Genomic DNA, 18,884 nt, shown 5'->3' on the forward strand with positions numbered 1-18,884 from the left:
CACATGGAAGTTTTGTGTGTTTCTTTCAAAGTAAACATTTTAATTGAATTGTAAATTTTATACAGAAGTGTGCAGGGCACAAGTATTTAGTTTTATGAATTACCACAAAGTGAATACACTTGTATACTCACCAACCGCGTCAAGATACAAAGTTTCAACCTATTTTCTAATCCTCAGAGGCTGTTTCTAGCACAATGGGCAAAGGGATTAAGGAAGGAGAAGTGAAAAGACTCCATTCCAACCAAGCCCAAATTGTTAATGCTTTGTGTTGGCTCTGCGTGGTGCCACCTACAGGAGCAGAAGTCTCCTTCTGGAGTTGCGTATTTGTCTTTCATTTCAGAGAATATACAGGAAGAAAGGCTTAAGATCTTAGGCACTAACAAAACTGGTAGGAGCACAAATCTACTTCTAATCACCAAATTCTACTTTATTTCAGAAGTCAGGAAACAAGCTGAGAACGAGGAATTCTAGCAGAAGCCTGGTGAAACAGTAGATGCTTTACCGAAAGCACAGTGGTGGTGGAGCCCCACACCTGTCACACCCTCTCTCTTCTCACTCTCCTAGCCTCACCTGAACACTCTCTCTCCCTGCAGAATATTTCCAGTCCCAGCTTTTATCATTCTCTCCTAATCTGGATTACCACAATCCTGACATTCCTGAGTGGAGACAAGATATTGGCAATGTCATCAAGCGAGCTCTGGTTAAAGTAAGTTGGCTTTATATTTGTTTAAGTTCTTGCGAATAAGGAAAAGAACTAGATAATGTGGTCCACAATACATTGGCATGAATTAAAACTGCGTTCCACAATTAGATAAAGATTATTTATCTGTAAAAAGAGAGAGAAGAGGCTGGGCGCAGTGGCTCACACCTGTCATCCCAACACTTTGGGAGGCCAAGGCAGGCACATCACGTGAGACCAGGAGTTCGAGACCAGCCTGGCCAACATAGCAAAACTCTGTCTCTACTAAAAGTACAAAAATTAGCAGGATGTGGTGGCGTACACCTGTAATCCCAGCTACTCAGGTGGCTGAGGCATGAGAATCGCTTGAACCAGGGAGGTAGAGGATGCAGTGCGCTGAGATTGCACCATTGCCCTCCAGCCTGAGTGACAGAGCAAGACTTTAACAAAAAAAAAAAAAAAAAAAAGAAGAAGAAGAAAGAATTGTAGGATTAAAAGGGAAGAGAGAAGTATAAAAGAGAGTCTAGTTCAATGTTTGAAGAAGGAAACTGGCCCAATGTTTATTATGAATTTTTCTGAGACAGGGGCTTGATTCCATTAATGCACTAATGGATGGACCACTCACTGAGTTTTTGCTAATATTATGCACTTGTCTGGCTCTTTGTTCACCAAGAGGGTCTTCTTAACCAAACATTTATACTCACAAGACTACCATTGGCCACAGATTGCACTCAGAAGGCTACAGGCCAAGGAAGAGAGCATTCCAGCAGGGTAATAGAATTACAGAGTTAATCCAAGGTCAAATTTGCCTTAGAGAAAGTAAAAGGGTTTTGTTAAACATTTTCTCAGAGGTAGGCACTAGAATTTATTGATGAATAAAACATGGTCAATTGAAATGTAGAAATAAGTCTAATGTGTAAGCAGCTCTAAGCTAGAGGCATGGCCAGCATCTCTATGGGGCAGAGAGAACAGTGTAATTCACGCTATCCAGGGACATGAAGACTTGGCACAGATTTGCAACTCAATAAATACTTGTTGAACTCTTGGAAGTCTTTGGAGAGAATACTTGAACTGTGTTTGCAAGGATAAATGTCAGTTAACAGGGGCAGGATGGTGTTTGAATGAACAGCATGTGCAAAGTCATGGACTATTTAAAGAGTACATCACACTTTGGGAGGCTGAGGCGGGTGGATCACCTGAGGTCAAGAGATCAAGACCATCCTGGCCAACACGGTGAAACCCTGTCTCTACTAAAAGTACAAAATTAGCTGGGTGTGGTGGCATGTGCCTGTAGTCCCAGCTACTCGGGAGGCTGAGGCAGGAGAATCACCTGAACCCAAAAGACAGAGGTTGCAGTGAGCCGAGATACTGTGCCACTGCACTCCAGCCTGGTGACAGAGCGAGACTCTATCTCAAAAAAAAAAAAAAAAAAAAAAAAGAGTACAACATATCTGGGAAATGGAAAAGAGTTTGGCATAGCTAGTTTGTAGGTTATAAGGGCAGGTGCAGCTAAAATTGAGCTAGGATGCTTATGTCATATTGTGTAGGGTCTGAGAGACCAATAGAAGCTTGGCATCTATTCTGAAGGCACTGGGGAGTATTTAAAGTATTGTTTTTTTATTTCAGTAAGAGAATAGGTTTATATGTCAGGAACCCATTCTGGTGGCAATGCAGAGGACAAGCTGGGGTAGGAAGGGAACATAGTGGGGGAGACATTTCACAAAAGATGACCAGCTAAAAGATCACTGAAGTTATCTAGGCCAGGAATATAAGGTGCTCAAGAAGAAGAGGTAAAGGCTACTTAAAAAGTGGAACAATAGAACTGGTGACTAAGGAAATGTAGTGTGGGTGAGAGGGAGAGAGAAATTCTCTGATGACAAGAGCTGGTAGGAGATGGCCTTACATTAATCAAGATAGGGACTGTGTAGGAGAAGCACACTTGGGAAACAATAATGATTTGACTTTTAATATAAGTCTGGAGCACGTGAGAAACAGTTGGGTGAAGATGACCAGGAGGATTGAAAATATGGATCTGAAGATGAAGCAGAGGTTCATGCTGGAGGGAGAGATGTAAGAGAAGAGGCTGTGGAGGTTGTTAGGCTCTCCAAAGAGGAGTTGGGGAACGAGGCAGACATGCTGCTGGTGGTTCCCCAAGGCAGAGGAGAAAGATCCAGGAAAGACATGGAGAAGGAGCTGACAGAGAGGAAGAAGAATGAATAGAAGAGAATGACATAGGAGCATTCCTGTATGGAGTGGTCTATAAGAGTAACTACACTTCAAATCTTTTTACAAAGAGACTGTTCATAGAAAGAGATAAGAATGAGGGCCGGGAGTGGTGGCTCATGCCTGTAATCCTAGCCCTTTGGGAGCCGAGGCAGGCGGATTGCCTGAGCTCAGGAGTTTGAGACCACTCTGGGCAACACAGTGAAACTCCATCTCTACAAAAATAAATTTTAAAAATGTAGCCAGGGATGGTGGCGCATGCGGGTAGTCCCAGCTACTCAGTGGGCTGAGGCAGGATAATTGTTTGAATCCAGGAGGTGGCGGTTGCAGTGAACCGAGATTGCTCCAGTACACTCCGGCCTGGGCAACAGAGTGAGACTCCGTCTCAAAGAAAAAAGAAAAAAAGAGAATGAGACTGTTATGTATGCTGTGTTAGTCTGTTTGGGCTGCTATAACAAGGTTCCATAAACTGGGTGGCTTATAAACAACAGAAATGTATATCTCACAATTCTGGAGGCGGGGAAGTACAAGATCAAGATGCTGGCAGATCTGATGTCTGGTGAAAGCCTCTTTCCTTATTCAAAGACAGAACCTTCTTGCTGTGTCTTCACATGGTGGAAAGGGCAAGGTGGCTCTCTGGGGTCTCTTTTATAAAGGCACTAATCCCATTCATGAAGGCTCCACCCTTATGACCTAATCACCTCCCACGTCCCCACCTTGATACCATCACATTGGATGTTAAGTTTTGACAGATGAATGGGGGTGGGGGGTGCAAAAACATTCAGATCATAGCATATGTCTTTGGTTGCAAGGCATCCAGAATTGGGTTGTATTATGTATGGTTATATTCATTAAAAACATACTAGCTTTTTAGGAAATAACTTGGTAATTGCAATAATAATCATCAGTCCTTTCAGTTGATTCTCAGGCCTCAAATCTCACAAGGACCAATCACTCATATGTCCCTTTGGTTGGGTTAAATGAATCTAGATACATTGCTCCAAGGTCCCTCTAAGGGTCTTGATGGACTGACACTCCCTGACATTGTTCTTTCCTGAGACAAAGGGTCACACCAGTCAAGGCATTAATAAACTCACCACCCCACCCCTTCACTGCATTGGGTGATTCTCTGCATTTCACCCCTTAGTCTGGCGTCCTGAGACTTGCTTTAAGGTTAGGTGAAGGCCCCCAGCCTTATGGACTTGGGCATTGAGACTTAATGCTACTCAAGATCATGCTTTGAAAGGATGCTGAGGCATCTAGCTCACCACCTAAGGGTGTTAAGAGGATGCCTCCCTGGTTGGTGGACTCTTTAGGCTTCTGACTGCTGCTTCTTACTTCCCTGCAGGCTGGCTCTTTCACTTTTCTTTATCACATCCCTGAGAGTTCACTCCAATCTGTAAGCTTATTCCAAATAGGAATCAGAGCTGAGCAAATGGAAAACAACCAACCCCTCCACTTCTGTTCAATCTTCGATCTAGCAACTGTTTATTTAATTTTTACTCTGTGTCAAGCATTCTTTGGAACAGTGAGACCCCAGACAGAAATATCTGGGCAATCACACCATAAGAACCTGTATTAGTCCATTCTCAAATGGCTATAAAGAAAAGCCCGAGACTGGGTAATTTATAAAGAAAAAAGGTTTAACTGACTCACAGTTCTGCATGGCTAGGGAGGCCTCAGGAGACTTAACAATCATGGCACAAGGCACCTCTTCACAGGATGACAGGAGAGAGAAGAGTGGCAGAGCGAAGGGGGAAAAGCCCCTTATAAAACCATTAGCTCTCATGACAACTCACTATCATGAGAACAGGAGGATGGGGAAACCACCCCCAGGATTCGATCACCTCCACCTGGTTCCTCCCTCAACATGTAGGGATTCTGGGAATTACTATTCAAGATGAGATTTGGGTGGGGACACAAAGCCTAACCATATCAGGGTCTATCTGAGAAAAGACTGCACCAGCCAGATGTAATCATGTGTCACGGTGGACATGATCTATATCTCTGAAATGCAGTGGACGTGGTCCTTTGGAGGTGTTTGGGGTGGGAGGCTAACGTGGAGGAGATCACTGCAGATAGAGGTAGTCAGGGGGCACTTCTTGGAGGATGCGGGTATTTCACCTCATTCACAAATTATACATTTGGATTGGCAGAAGAGGTGGGGGGTGGTGTTCTGGATAAAAGATCTTCAGGAGACACACGGGAAAGAACAAGCTTACCCTTCACGGGGGAGAATTCTGCATCCTGTTTTCTCTACAAATTTGCCTTCAGACAGAAGCTGACTTTTAAGTGTTTATCACAAAAGCAATATCATTAATTTACTAACCACTCAGGAACAGAAAAATTCACTCGTGTTCTCAGCCTCTTAACAACGTTTAGTATTTTGTTATTTTTTCTTCTATACATTTGTATTTTTATAGAGTTGTAACCAAAGAAATGTAAGGAAATAGACTGGAATGCAGCTATCATAAGTATTTTTATATGTTGTCTCATAGTACTCATTATCATCTTAATGGTAGCATAATATTCTATGATTATACCAGTATTTACTCAATTTTTTGGAATACTGGAGGTTTTCCCATTTATTTGCTAGTATAAGTAATATTGTATTTTTTCCTGCGTATGGCTTTTCCTATATTTTGGATCATGTCTTTAGAACAAACTCACCAAGTTACAGTTACTGACTGAAGGGTATGAATATTTTTATGACCTTTAAATTAAGTCTTTCAGAAAACAAATTGGCAATATGTATCAATTTCTAGCACTGCCAGCGCCAAATGAGGGAACTTCCTTCACTGCAGTCTTACCAATATTAGCTATTACACTTAAAAAAATCCTGCTTTAATAAGTGAAAGCAAGTGTTGCTTGGCTTTCTTTAAATTTTCATTTTCCCATGTTTGTTTATGACTTCTTTTTCCTCATTTGCACCCAGCCTGTGTTTCAGCCAGACGTTCTAGCCCTCATAGAAAAAATGGAAAATATGAGAGGAACTTTTGCAAATGTTCCCAGCAAATAATGTTTTAAAAATCATTTGTAATCCCATTCTAGTTTCAGTAAAAATGTATGTAAGAGCAGAGGAGGTGGTGAAACTAATAATGTTTTACCTAGCAGATCTAAGGGAAAAACTGAAAGAAAGCCTGAACGTATATTGGAGCCTGTGCCTAAAAAGCTGCATTTGAAAAACTCATATGAGCCCTCTGGCAGTGCACACTCTGCTCTTGTCATTGATTGGAGGAGGGCTGGTTCCTCCACAACCTCTCTTTGTCTGAACATCTTTGCAGGTAACCAGCGTCCCAGAGGACCAGATCCTCATCGCCGTGTTCCCTGGCCTCCCCACTTCAGCAGAGCTTTTCATTCTCCCACCCAAGAACCTGACGGAGAGGAGGAAAGGCAACGAAGGGGACCTGGAACAAGTAAGTGAAAGCAAATCTGGCTGGGACCCTTGCCTGCACCCTACGCCCTGAGAGGGCACAAAACTGTTTTCAGCAAGAAAGGGAGACAGGCTCTCTTCCATTGCCCCAACAGCCAAGGTTTTGAAGAGCAATCACCTTTACCCAGAGTAAATACAGGTGCAAATAGACTGGAGCATTCAGCTACTCAGGAAGGAATGGCACCCCTGGCATTATTCATTCCAATGTCTGACATCCCTGTGCCAGCTCATGTCTCCCTCCCAGTGACTCCTCCTGGGGTACAGGGGAAGGGGAACAGGAGAGAGAGAGGGAGAGAGAGAGAGAGAGAGAGAGAGAGAGAGAGAGAGAGAGAGAGAGAGAGAGAGAAATTTGAATTTCCTTGTTTATTTCTGGGACTATGTGCCTCTTGTCTTTAAACTGCACTAGCCCCTAAAGATCCTGGCTGATTTTTAAGCTCTGCTTCTGGGGAGAAAGTGAACTGCTTTCAAACATGATTCTTTTGGAGAGGGATGTATTGCCTCACTTTACTTTAAGGAAGCAACATTTCCAAAAGGGATTGTGATTTACTGTTCTTATCAAATAGGCATATAGAACTATACTGCGATCTGCACACTGTCCTGGAAGTAAAGGGAATGGCAGGACTTGTGTTTCTCCTTTTCATCCTCTATTCCTCCTGAGGTCTTAATGTCTGCACTGTTTCACCCTTCCTTTCTTTCTCATGATGCTAAGTCAGGTGAAGTAGAAATAAGTGAGCATGAGGCTGCAGAAAATCGGCATGAATCACACACATTTGCTCCCATATGAGGTAATCATTGTACAGACATATTTTGTGTCCCTCTGATACTCACTGGCCGTCACCCCATCCTTACAGCCATCCACAGACCTTGAGCAGTACAGATGTGATTGCAGTTTCTCTGAGAAATAATTTCTTGCATTGCAGGGTTGCATATTGAAGTTGGCCAGAAATAAATTTAGCTTCTCAATGCATACATCACTTTTACAAGATCTCTTTATTCTGAAATAGCAAGTGGCATGTGTGAACTATATTTGGAAGCTACAATATCCATCCATTTAGATAAATAGGTAATTACAGTGATGAATAGCAGCTGTGATATTAAGGCGCATACAGCGAGATAAGAGGGACAACAGCCTAAGTCGGCCTCAGCTTTCATGTGGGAATTACAGAGTGATTAAATCGATGTTATGTGTTCTGAGACTTGCTAGGGAAAAGTAAAGAACAAAAATTATCCCATAAAAAGGAGGCAGCTTCTGCTTTGATGTTTGCTTCCCATTGTCTCTAAGATAGAAAACGCAGAGGAGTGGGCTGGGAGTATATGTGCCTGCTTAAATCCTGGCAGGGGCCTACATCCCCTGTGTGTATGACTTAATCAGATTACAGAGCTAATGACGGGTTGAACCTCTTTCATTGGAACCCGTAACAGGTCTTTTTAGAGTGTTATAAAGGCACGGATAAAAGAGCAGTGAACTAGGAACTGAATGAAACACCTATGTCTATTATAGCTCAAACTCACCAGTGACTGTAGGCATGCCTCTTACTGTCTCTCACTCTCCTCTCCAGAATAGGCAAATATTACCATCTATAGTTGTTTCTCAGTACACACAGGAGAATGGTTCTAGGACTTCTGATATACCAAATCTGTGCATCTTCAAGTCCTACAGTTGGCCCTGCAGAACTTGCATGTAAGAAGTTGGGCCTCTGCAACATGGTGAAACCCCATCCCTACTAAAAATACAAAAAGTAGCTTGGTGTGGTGGTGACACGTGCTTATAATCCCAGCTACTCAGGAGGCTGAGGCAGGAGAATCGCTTGAACCCAGGAGGGAGAGGTTGCAGCGAGCCAAGATCATGCCACTGCACTCCAGCCTGGTGACAGAGTGAGATTCCATCTAAAAATAAAGAAGAAGAAGAAGAAGTAGTTGGGCCTCTGTATATTCTGTATATGCAAGTTTTGCATCCTGAGAATACTGTATTTTCCATCCACATTTTGTTGAAAAAATCCACGTAGAAGTGGATCTGCTTAATTCAAAACTGTATAGTTCAAGGGCCAACTGTACTTCCTTGGTCTCACAAGGCTCCAAGGGCTGTGAAAACCACATTGATAAATATGTCCCAATATCTTATCCCTAATTGAACCACGGTGACTTTTTACCTATTGACCTTCTCATTGGTTTCTTATTCCATGAGGGAGCATCATTGCATGTCATGTCACCCCGTGCATCCTGTCTTTTTTTCCAGATTGTAGAAACACTGTTTAATGCTCTCAACCAAAATTTGGTCCAGTTTGAGCTGAAGCCGGGGGTACAAGTCATTGTGTATGTCACACAGCTGACGTTAGGTGAGTGCCACTGGGAACTGGGGAAATGGGAAAGATGATTTGTTATCCCAGAGAGAAAAGGAGGAGAGAATCATGAAACCCTGCTCCATAATGCCTGAAATTGGCTTTGTAGAAGGGTCCTTTTTATAGTTATGGGTTCAGAAGGATGTTCACATCAGTCACATTGTTCTGAAGGCATCCTACAAGAAGACTTTCTTAGGAGTAGCTTTGCCATTGAATCCCTAGATGGTCTTGGAGAAAACCTACAATTTCCTTGGGTCTTAACCTTATTCATTTGTTTGTTTGTATATTTCTTTATTTTGTCTGTGGCAAATGGGATTATATTGGATAGTCCTCTAGCTCTCTTCATGCATATGATTATTTGATTTTATGAATCTTGGATGGTAGGCCACAGAACTTTAAAACTCCCTTCTAGTTTACAATGTGTGAGTCAAAGTAGAAACAGGAACAAACTCTAGTTAGCTTATTTATGAAAAAAATCTAAAAAGGCGTGTCCTATGGGGCATCTACTTTGGGCTCTCTGGGAGAACCTGTTTACTAAATGGTTCTTAATAATGTCAGACTTTTCCAACGTGTAGGTCACAAATATGCCCATCCAGTGGGTTTTTATCAGAACAGAGTGAAGGAGGAGAATGAAACACTGCATTAGTACTTAACCCAAAATTTCAAATGGGCTCCCTGTAATTTTGGTGACAGGCATGCAGGCTATCTAAGGGAAAGAGCTCTGGAGACTTTATTCCACTCCCCTGAGCTGGACTTACATTGTTCAGTTTAGACCAAGAACTAGCAGGTTTCCCCAGGATGAACAGAGAAGTTTACTTTCCCTAAGAAGCTGTACTCAGGTGCCATTGTCATCATTGAAGCCAGACTTTCTGCACCCAGCTATCAGGCAAGGGAATTGGAGACTAGACATAAGGATGGAGATCAGTGGCCTCCTTCCTGCAATGAATACTCCCTCCAGCTAACAGCTTCCAAGTGAGCATATGTGTTCTTTTCCTTATCTGTTCTTCTTTCCCAGCTCCATTGGTGGACTCCAGTGCTGGGCACAGCAGCTCAGCCATGCTTATGCTGTTATCAGTGGTATTTGTTGGCCTGGCTGTGTTTTTGATCTACAAGTTTAAAAGGTATGTGCTATTATCATTCAATTTAGTAGTGTGGCTGGGGTCACTGCAAATGATTCTTCCTATAACTAACTTTACTAAGCTCATCACAAGAATGTGGTTTTAATTCTCCTTGAACTTCTGTTTGACAATGGGTAAAAGCAAGAATAGTTGAGGGTCATGGAATAAAAGGGTTTGAGACTCTGAGCTCTATCTATTATGATTTATAGGTATAATGAATTAGGTTAATAAAGACTGGCCCATGAAATCAATTTATTATCTTCAAGAGAAATGTAAGGGGGTTTTCAAACCTCAATCAAATTTCTGAAGTAAGGTCTTCTATATTCAGAAGATCTTCCTATATGGATCAATATCCATTCAGGTGGTTAAATAGAGAAAATGCAGCTAAAATCTGATACATGCATGTAGAGACACCAATGCATTTTTTTTTATCCCCTGTTGCAGCTATTCAGCATCTCTCTTTAAATTTGCATGCTAAACATATTCAACTATCGTCCCTCTCCGTCTTTTTCCTATTCTAAAGGGAAATTGATTAGGAGAACAAAACTCCACGTCTTGAGAAATTATTTTTGAAAGCCACAGAAGGGGTGATATAACAAGATACTTATTAGAAACGTACAATTGAAATCAATAATTTTGTACCAACATTCAAATTATAACTTCTACTAGGATGTATACTAATTAAGAGAATAAACTCTGAAATAAGACCCAATTTCAACTTTTAGCATTTGTAACCTTGGGCAATTGTATTTGCCTCTCTAAGTCTTAATGTCTTCGTTAGTAAAATGGGAATAGCAATAATATTTTATAGGTTTGCTATATGACTTAAATGTCATAATGCGTGTAGGTGCTATGCACTAAGTAATCAACAAAGCTACACTATTATAAATAACAAAGCACATGCCTGCCACAGATGCCCTCTGTGCCATAAACTGTCACATAATAGGCCCTCAGAAATTTTATCAGTGGCCTAGAAATGTGCTTCCTGGGAAGCCTGGGTAAAGTAAAAATGTCATTAATTATTGTCAGATGAGTTTGAACGCATCTTTTAGTCCTGGAGTCTTTCCAGTAACTAAAGATAATGCTTTTAGGTTTTCGTAGAGATCAGTGGTAAAGGTGCCTGACTTTTCCTGCCCCCCCCCTCCTCCTGCTTATGTCTCCTTTAGTGGCTATTTCAGTTGCTTAAAAACATCAGTTTAATTTAATATACCTCTCAGCATTAGCCGCAGCAGCAGGGATTCTATCAACACCCTCCGCACTCTCTAGAAGGACAGAGTGAGATTCACCTTCCTACTCAATTTATAGACCAGTATGTGAGTTCATGTCCTCTTGGATCAAGACGTGTCAACCCACATACCCCTGTTCCCTTTTAAAGGTGGATAAAATCTTTATGTCACAAAGTGAGAAAACGTTCAATATAGAAACAGCCTGGTTAAGACAACACCCATTTATTTATAGATGTACTTCAATTATATGCAAAGAACATTTCACTTTTCACTCAGCCAAGAATTTGATTGTGGGGAAGCCTGGTGGTTGCTGGGCGTGACAATCAACTAAACCAAATGTCTCATCTCTGACTCCCAGAGCAGCATAGTTGCTGAGGACAAGGGCCAATAGAAGTCCTGTAAAGAGGCTTTTGTGTCAGATCGATCCAAAGTAAGGATACTTAAGGATCACTTATACTGTGACTTGGAAAACTTCTGTTGTTTTTTGTTTTTGTTTTTGTTTTTTAGAAATGCTGTTAAACTCCTTAGACAGTCAACTTATTAATGTAGGCATCTCTAAATCTGTACACTTTAATAATGAATCCATGCCAGCTAATGACATCTCCAAAAAACTTCTACCTTTGTAGTTCCCAGGTATCAGCCCACCTTTTCTATATCCCTGACAGTGAATCATGCAGCTGAGGCCACAGGAAATAAACTCCAGTCAAACTGGACAATAGCAGCATCAGTTAAGAGTAGTCATCAGTTAACCTTTACTTTTCTGTCTCCTTTTCTTGGAAGTTTTACTGCCAATGCTCAAGCCGTTTGGTTGAAATTCTGTTGGATTTTCTTTTATTTTTTTGTTCTGCTTTCCCCACTCATCACATGGAACCCCACTAATGGCAACATGAACTGCGCCTGGCTTGCAACAAGTACAGAGGTCAGGTTCCTAGCCCTGGATTCCCAGAGTCTCCTTTGCTTCTTTCATTACTATCCAATAGAACTTTCACAATGTTTAAAATGCTCCATCATCTGTACTGTCTAATATAGTAGCCAGTGGTCTGACTGAGGAACTGAATTTTAATTATATTTAACTTTAATTAATTTAAGTGTAAATAGCAACACCTGGCCATTAAACGCTCTGTTGAGTAGCACAGTTTAGTGTAAAGACATTTGTGTTTCTATGTCCAGATCATTGGCCATACTGAGTTTCCAGATCCAAAACTTCCTCTCTGTAATTGCCAGTATTAACACATTAAGACATTCATTCATCCTACAAACATTTATTGAGTACTTCCTGTGTGCCACGCACTGGAAATGATCTCAGTATCCCAAGTGGTTACATGACATGGAAAAAGAGAATAGAATTACTATGAGCCCCAAGCTTCCTTTAAATGAATATCACCTGGCCTCTCGCAGTCTATCTTGCTCTTGGATAGTGACTGCTATTTTCTGATATCTCAAGTAATATAATTAAAAATCATGATGAGATGGCTTTTCTTTCTGAAGACTGCCTAACAAGAATTTTTTTCCATAACTGAGTATCTGCTTTTTCTCTATCCAGGAAAACATTTGAGCTTCTATATTCCTTCCAGTCTTTTTTTAGTAGGGCTTTCCTTATAGTCCAAAGCCCACTTTGCTGTCTCTAAATTTCCTCCTACAGGCTTCTAACACTCATAATAGATGGATAAATGGATACAAATGGATACAAACTGCAGTTGAGTTTTTTTTTTTTTTTTAGAGGGAGACTCGAGCCTATCTATATTACTCCTCTTATTTAAACCTGTATGAATGTTGGTCCAAGACATGTCTCTTGATCTCTTCATTTTCCACATTCCTTGTATGCCGAAGTGGAGTTCAGACTTCTATTCTCAACAGTCCCACACACGGATGTGTTAAGAAATGAAAAGCAACTTGACAAATTTTTTAAATTCTGCAAATTGAGATACAAAATTTATTCTCTTCCAACCATCCATTGCAAAAAGATGAAAAATATGCCAGTTTTTAGATGTGTTATTTGGAAATTGAAATAAAGTGAATAATCTCTATAAGGGCAAGTTTATCCAAATCCTCATAGGTATTGTGAGCAAAGCAGGAAAGGGGAGGCAGTGGATCTGGTTACACCTGTGTAGTACACAGACGTATGTGATCAGGAATGGTTTAAGCACCCCCGGCACCTAATAATATTACATTTGGTCCCAACCTTCATGAGCAATACGTACTTTTATGGTTGAGAGGAATCTAAGTTATTAGACTGTATTTTCATTCATATAAAAAAGAATATAAAGGCCAACATTAATTTTTAATTATACGCATTTAGAGAGCCTAGTGTGCTGCCTCACATGGGTGCTGTTCACTTTGGGTTCTTGTAAATTATGTTAAACTGGTTTAGACCAGTAGGGGTCATGGGGACACCTCCTTTAATGTATGGAAAGCAAACATTAAAGACTAGAAAACTGAATGTAAAAAATAATTAGAAGCCAGTAAGTGTTTTCAACCTATTTTCAGATTTTTTCTTCTGAATTAGCTGCAGGAAACCCGTGTTAAGTGCTTCCACATTTTGCGTAATTTGGAGTTGGAGCAGATAGGGGAAGGTAGAAGCTTGAAAATACCACTGCTTGGCACAAGGACAACAAAGTGATTTTCCTTTAGAGATGCATAGGATGTCCTGGATTGGGGTATGTGTCCGATGTCCCAAGTTTCAATGATATCTGTGCTAGTAATTGGCTTTGTGAAACGTCTAGACTTTAGTCTAATTTCCTCATCCTTTGATGAGGTAAGAGGGGTCTTTTCTAGAAGTGATATTCTAAGATAAAAATATAATCTTTTTATTGATGAATATAATATAGTAAAGTAGAAAGAGCACAGGATTTAAGGTAATTTATTCATTGATTCAAAAAATGCTTAATAAATGTTAACCATGTGCCAAACACTGTGCTAAGTCAGGTGGATAGTGGAGAGGATAGAAAACATAGACCTTGCCTACATGGGGCTTTTAGTCCAGTGGGACAGAAAGACAGAAAACAAGTCAATAAACATTGCCTATGATATCACCCTAAACCAACACCATATTTATTTCTTATATAGGCAGTGTCCCATTGTTACATGTTTATAATGAAAAGTTGGATGGTCAGGGGAAGCCTCTCAGAGATGCATGTAAGCCAAGCTCTGAGAAGAGCAGAGGGGAGTGTGTTACAGGCAGAGGGAACAGTTGGTTCTAAGTGGCCAAGGTGTTGAAGAGCTGCTTCTATTAGAGTCTTATAACTCAAAATTTGGGTCTCCAACTGATTAGCAGCATTAGCATCACCTGGAAGCTTGGCAGAATTGCAGAATCTCAATCCATCCAGTCTAGACTTACAGAACCACAATTCACATTTTAAGGAAGACTTGGGTGATGCTTAAGCATGTTAATGTTTGAGAAGCACTGAATTAAAGGAATACAAAGGAGGATACCGAGGCTGGAACACACCGTGTATGAGGAGATAATGAAGATGGGTCAGAAGATGAATGCCTCAAGAAGATTTAAGTGTGAACCCGCTCACTTCTCCAACCCCAAGCTAGTCTGCTTTGTGTTTCCAAACCCCACCTACTACTTTTATGTCTTTGAATGGAGCTATTTAGCCTCTTCTTCATCCTTAATCACCTCCAAAATCCAAAAAGAAGCAATTGTCATCTCCATTGAACAAATGAGGAAACTATCAAAGTATTTAAGGTACTTATCCCATAAGTGATGCTCTGAAAATTGTAGCAAAGGCTGTGAATATATTATTTCTTGACTATTTATAAAGGAAGCCAGTGTGAATTGGTTAAATTGATGCAACCTTAGAAATAGGTGTCTTTTCAGTCTCTACACACTTTGAGTCTTAAAGTCCAGCTCCTTTAAAAACTTAATACCAGGTAAATATTTATAGAGTTTTAGTATCTAACTGCCCTTTTGTTTATATCTGCTTGTTTTTTTTTTATTATTATACTTTAAGTTCTAGGGTACATGTGCATAATGTGCAGGTTTGTTACATATGTATACTTGTGTCATGTTGGTGTGCTGCACCCTGTTTTTTACCCACAGAAAAAGGTGCATTCCTCAGAGAGTTCCGTGGTTTACATCTTCCCTGGCATCTGGGTTCCTGGCTGGCTTTGTGTTCCTTGAACTCGTGGCCGCATTGTCTCTGGGGTTACCAATATCTTTCCTGACATGGACCCTTCCTACTAATAGCTACTTCCTCTTCTTATCCCCCAGGACTTCCAGCTGCCCAAGTTTGGCATGCCCTGTGATCTTAATCTGATTTCGCTCCTGTCCCATGTAGGAAAATCCCTTGGATTAACATCTACGCTCAAGTCCAACACGACAAGGAGCAGGAAATGATTGGGTCAGTGAGCCAAAGTGAAAACGCCCCGAAAATCACACTCAGTGACTTCACGGAGCCTGAGGAGCTGCTGGACAAAGAACTGGATACGCGGGTCATAGGTACATGCTCCTGCTCCACTAAACTCCTCTGTCCTGTGTCCTCTAAACACTGGCCCGCTTCATCTGTCCTCTATACACTACTGGACTGGAGGGTGGGGACAAACAACTACCTATAGTGACAGAATCATGTTTTAAATTTGTCTGCCACCTCTGGCCACATGAAATTGGTAGATTTTTTTTCCCTTAGAAGTCAATCAGGGTTGGAAGTACTAACGTCTGAGTGGGGTAGGGATGAAGTCAACTGCCCATTACTGTTGGGATTTTTCTTCTTTTTCTATAAAGCAAAAGTATTCTATGTCCTTACTAATAATTACATGACTGTGGAATCTGGCATCAGATAGCCCTGGGTCCATTTTTCTTGCTCTGCTAATCTACTACGTCTGTGACCTCTCTGTGCCTCAACTTCCTGATCTGTGAAATGGGAGTAGTAGTACTTATGATTCGTTTCTATTTCTGTGTAGTACCTAAAAAAAAAAAAAAAAAAAAAAAAAAAAAACAATTCTAAGACTGTTGTGATAATTACATGCTGTTATGTCATTAGCCCAGTGCCTGCCACATAGTAAGTTTCAATACACATTGGCTGTTACTGTTGTTCAATAGAATGTAAGATGGCAGTCAATGTCTTGATCCCACCTGTGTGTTAGTGTAGGAGGTAGCATATGTTAAGCATGGATGACATACGCCAGTGAGCTGATAGGTAAGGATATCCAGGTGCCTTTTAAATAAATTCCTATTAAGCACCTCTTCTAGGTGGCTTGGTATTTAGCAGTGAATAAAACAAAGATCCCTGCCCTTGTGGAACTCACATCCATTTCTCCCCGTGTCTTCTCTTCCCTGCAGGAGGCATTGCCACCATTGCAAACAGCGAAAGCACAAAGGAGATCCCCAACTGCACTAGTGTTTAATGCCAGCAAGCCACGTGGTCAACCACCTTTCCGACTTTTTATTTTTGATGATTACTATTACTATTATTATGGAAAAATAAAAATGTCTTTTTTACCTTTTGTTTACCAAGGGCCCCTTCATAAATAGCAGGCAGATGCCTAGTTTTGGGAGAGAAGGGCATTCTTAGCTGATTGAAATGAGACAAAGGGAATAAATGGCTGTATTTGTGCTAAGAGCAAAGGATGCATCTTCCCACAGCCTCCTTGCTTTACTCTGCCATTGGTAGCTTAAGGACTTTCTTTTTCCTTGTGGTCTCCCTTTTTTCAAAATTTAAGTTGGGTTGGCTTTTTGTGAACCTCTCATCCCCACAGCAGAATCACCAACGCTCTCCCCTTCCCCCAGCACACACATATACAACACAGATCATTTCCCAGTTAGATCCGCAGGAAGTAGGTTGGTGGGGGTGGATGTAGCTGCAGAAAGCGTGCACAACTTTGTGAAAGAGGCCCTGCCTTGTGCATGTCCATAATGAGGCTACAGATGGCTTATTGTATATAATTACAATGTAAATAGCTTTTTATTTCCTAAGAAATAATTTAATGTTTAGTAAAAAAGAAAACAGAAAAAAGAAAGATGCGTGTGTTGGCTTACGCACTGGCCCTCAGAGCTGACCAACCCGCCAGGCCTGCTGGATGCATTGGGTTTGGATGCTCTCCTGTTGTCTGTCACACTTAACTCTTGCATCTCCTTGTCCATGCCATAGCTGGTTTCTACTTATGTATATAAAGGGGGGCGGGGGGAGGGGCTTCTCTGGGGCAATTGATAAAGGAAGGACTCCAGTGACATCATAGAACATGGCAGTCGTTTTGTTCCAAGAATGACATGAAAGGTGAAGAAGAGGCCCACTAGAGAGGCTTCATACTGAGACCCAGATGGGGGAAAACAGCTTCCTCTCTAAAAGGAAAAACTTGATATTTATCAGTCTGAGAAAATATTTTTTTCTAAAGAAGGCAGCCAGTCAGTAGATCCTAAAATGATAATCTTTTTCAATTGGATTCTATGAAAATGTATAATGCTTGTGGTGAATTCTCAGGCTATTCTGAGCTCAGAAAAGTCCCCTGGGCACTAGGTAAAGCCCAGTGAATGTCTCTTGACATGGGAGGAGTTAAAGAGGTTAGAAGGGAGGAGGCATTTGTGGAATTATGAGTTCATGTAAAACTCTCCAGGCCAAGTAGGGGTCTAGCCTTTAATGATATTAGTCAAAGGCAATTTTAGCAAAGCTGTGCTATTTGCTTGTCAGATGTACACAACTTCCTTAAAGTCAAATGTCTGCCTTCAGTTCCCTTAAGGTAGTTTTTGCCTCTGGGGTGAGTGACTTTCAAAGCCTGTTAGCTTTTCCAGCACCTCAGCCCCTTCACACATTTACACATACCAGTTTTTTTCAATAGGGTCATGTTAAGCCATGCTGTAAGCATTATTTTTATTTTCAGGCTTAGCCTGAGCACACTTATTTTTGAAAATGATATAATGTATATATATGGGAGGAAAGGCCACATTTTGTACCTGTTAATTTTTGTGGGATGTTGTTCTCATTCTTCTTTGTGAGACAGAGAGAATGTGATATAGAGAAATCTGGCTGGCTACAGCATAGATCAGTATTAGGAATATTTCTAAAGATCCTGCTTTTTTGTTTCAAGGGTTAAATGGGGCAGACAATTGCAATACTTGTACTAAACACTGGAATACAAATGCATGAGTCATATCTATATATACAGTATATGTACATATACTGTTCTTGGTTTTATTGTTCCACTTGAATATTTCTACTGTAAAAAAAAGACAGTGGTTTTGAAATTGTTGAAAATAAATGTATTTTTGTACATCAAAGCTACATACTTGGCTGAATTTTCTCTTTGGGGAGTTTTCTTTATCCACTGTATCTATAAACTATTGCTACAGTGATGCTACATGGAAAACAATGAATGACTTATAACAACAGATACTTGGTTTTTGCTCATGAATCTTTAGGTTGGCTCTGGTTTGGCTGAGCATATCAGGACTGACCAGGCTCTGCTGGTCTGATCTGGAAGGAGGTTTCAGGTAGTTTGAGTCTGCTCCATGAATTATCATCATCCTGGAATCAGCAGCTACACAGGGCCATGTTTTTTCATGGTGGATTGTAGAATTCCAAGTGGGCCAGTAGAACAACCCTCTGTCTCTAAGGCCATGGCTCAAAATGGTCACTTTATTTATCCTCATCTACATTCTGTTGGCTAAAGAAAATCGCACAGCCAAGTTCAACCTCCATGGCTAGAGAAATAGATTCTTTCTACTCTGGTACTAGGTACTATAATTGGAAACAATAATCTGATTTACTCTGCCTATTCATTTTCCACTGCCCCATGGAGCGCTTTCACTAAATGAACTATTTGAACCCGTGTCACAGATTTTCATTCACATATATATGGCTGGGACCTCTGAGCAAAGGGCTTTGTAATTGCAAGGACTTTGAGTTTGATATCAGTTCCCAATGAGTG

General features: G+C 40.8%; 1 protein-coding gene across 1 annotated transcript in view; it reads left to right on the plus strand.

The window, feature by feature from the left end:
* SORCS3 (sortilin related VPS10 domain containing receptor 3) overlaps positions 1 to 18,238 on the plus strand; it is a 609,576-nt gene extending 591,338 nt beyond the window's left edge. Inside the window, exons 22-27 of the mRNA XM_015148111.3 lie at positions 594 to 706; positions 6,187 to 6,318; positions 8,572 to 8,671; positions 9,690 to 9,795; positions 15,302 to 15,462; positions 16,303 to 18,238. Coding sequence (XP_015003597.2) covers positions 594 to 706; positions 6,187 to 6,318; positions 8,572 to 8,671; positions 9,690 to 9,795; positions 15,302 to 15,462; positions 16,303 to 16,367 — 677 coding nt within the window. The 3' untranslated portion in view covers positions 16,368 to 18,238. The remainder of the gene's footprint in view (positions 1 to 593; positions 707 to 6,186; positions 6,319 to 8,571; positions 8,672 to 9,689; positions 9,796 to 15,301; positions 15,463 to 16,302) is intronic.
* Positions 18,239 to 18,884: the final 646 nt, after the last annotated feature.

The sequence above is a fragment of the Macaca mulatta genome, chromosome 9 (assembly GCF_049350105.2).
Source record: "Macaca mulatta isolate MMU2019108-1 chromosome 9, T2T-MMU8v2.0, whole genome shotgun sequence".
NCBI classification, from domain to species: domain Eukaryota; kingdom Metazoa; phylum Chordata; class Mammalia; order Primates; family Cercopithecidae; genus Macaca; species Macaca mulatta.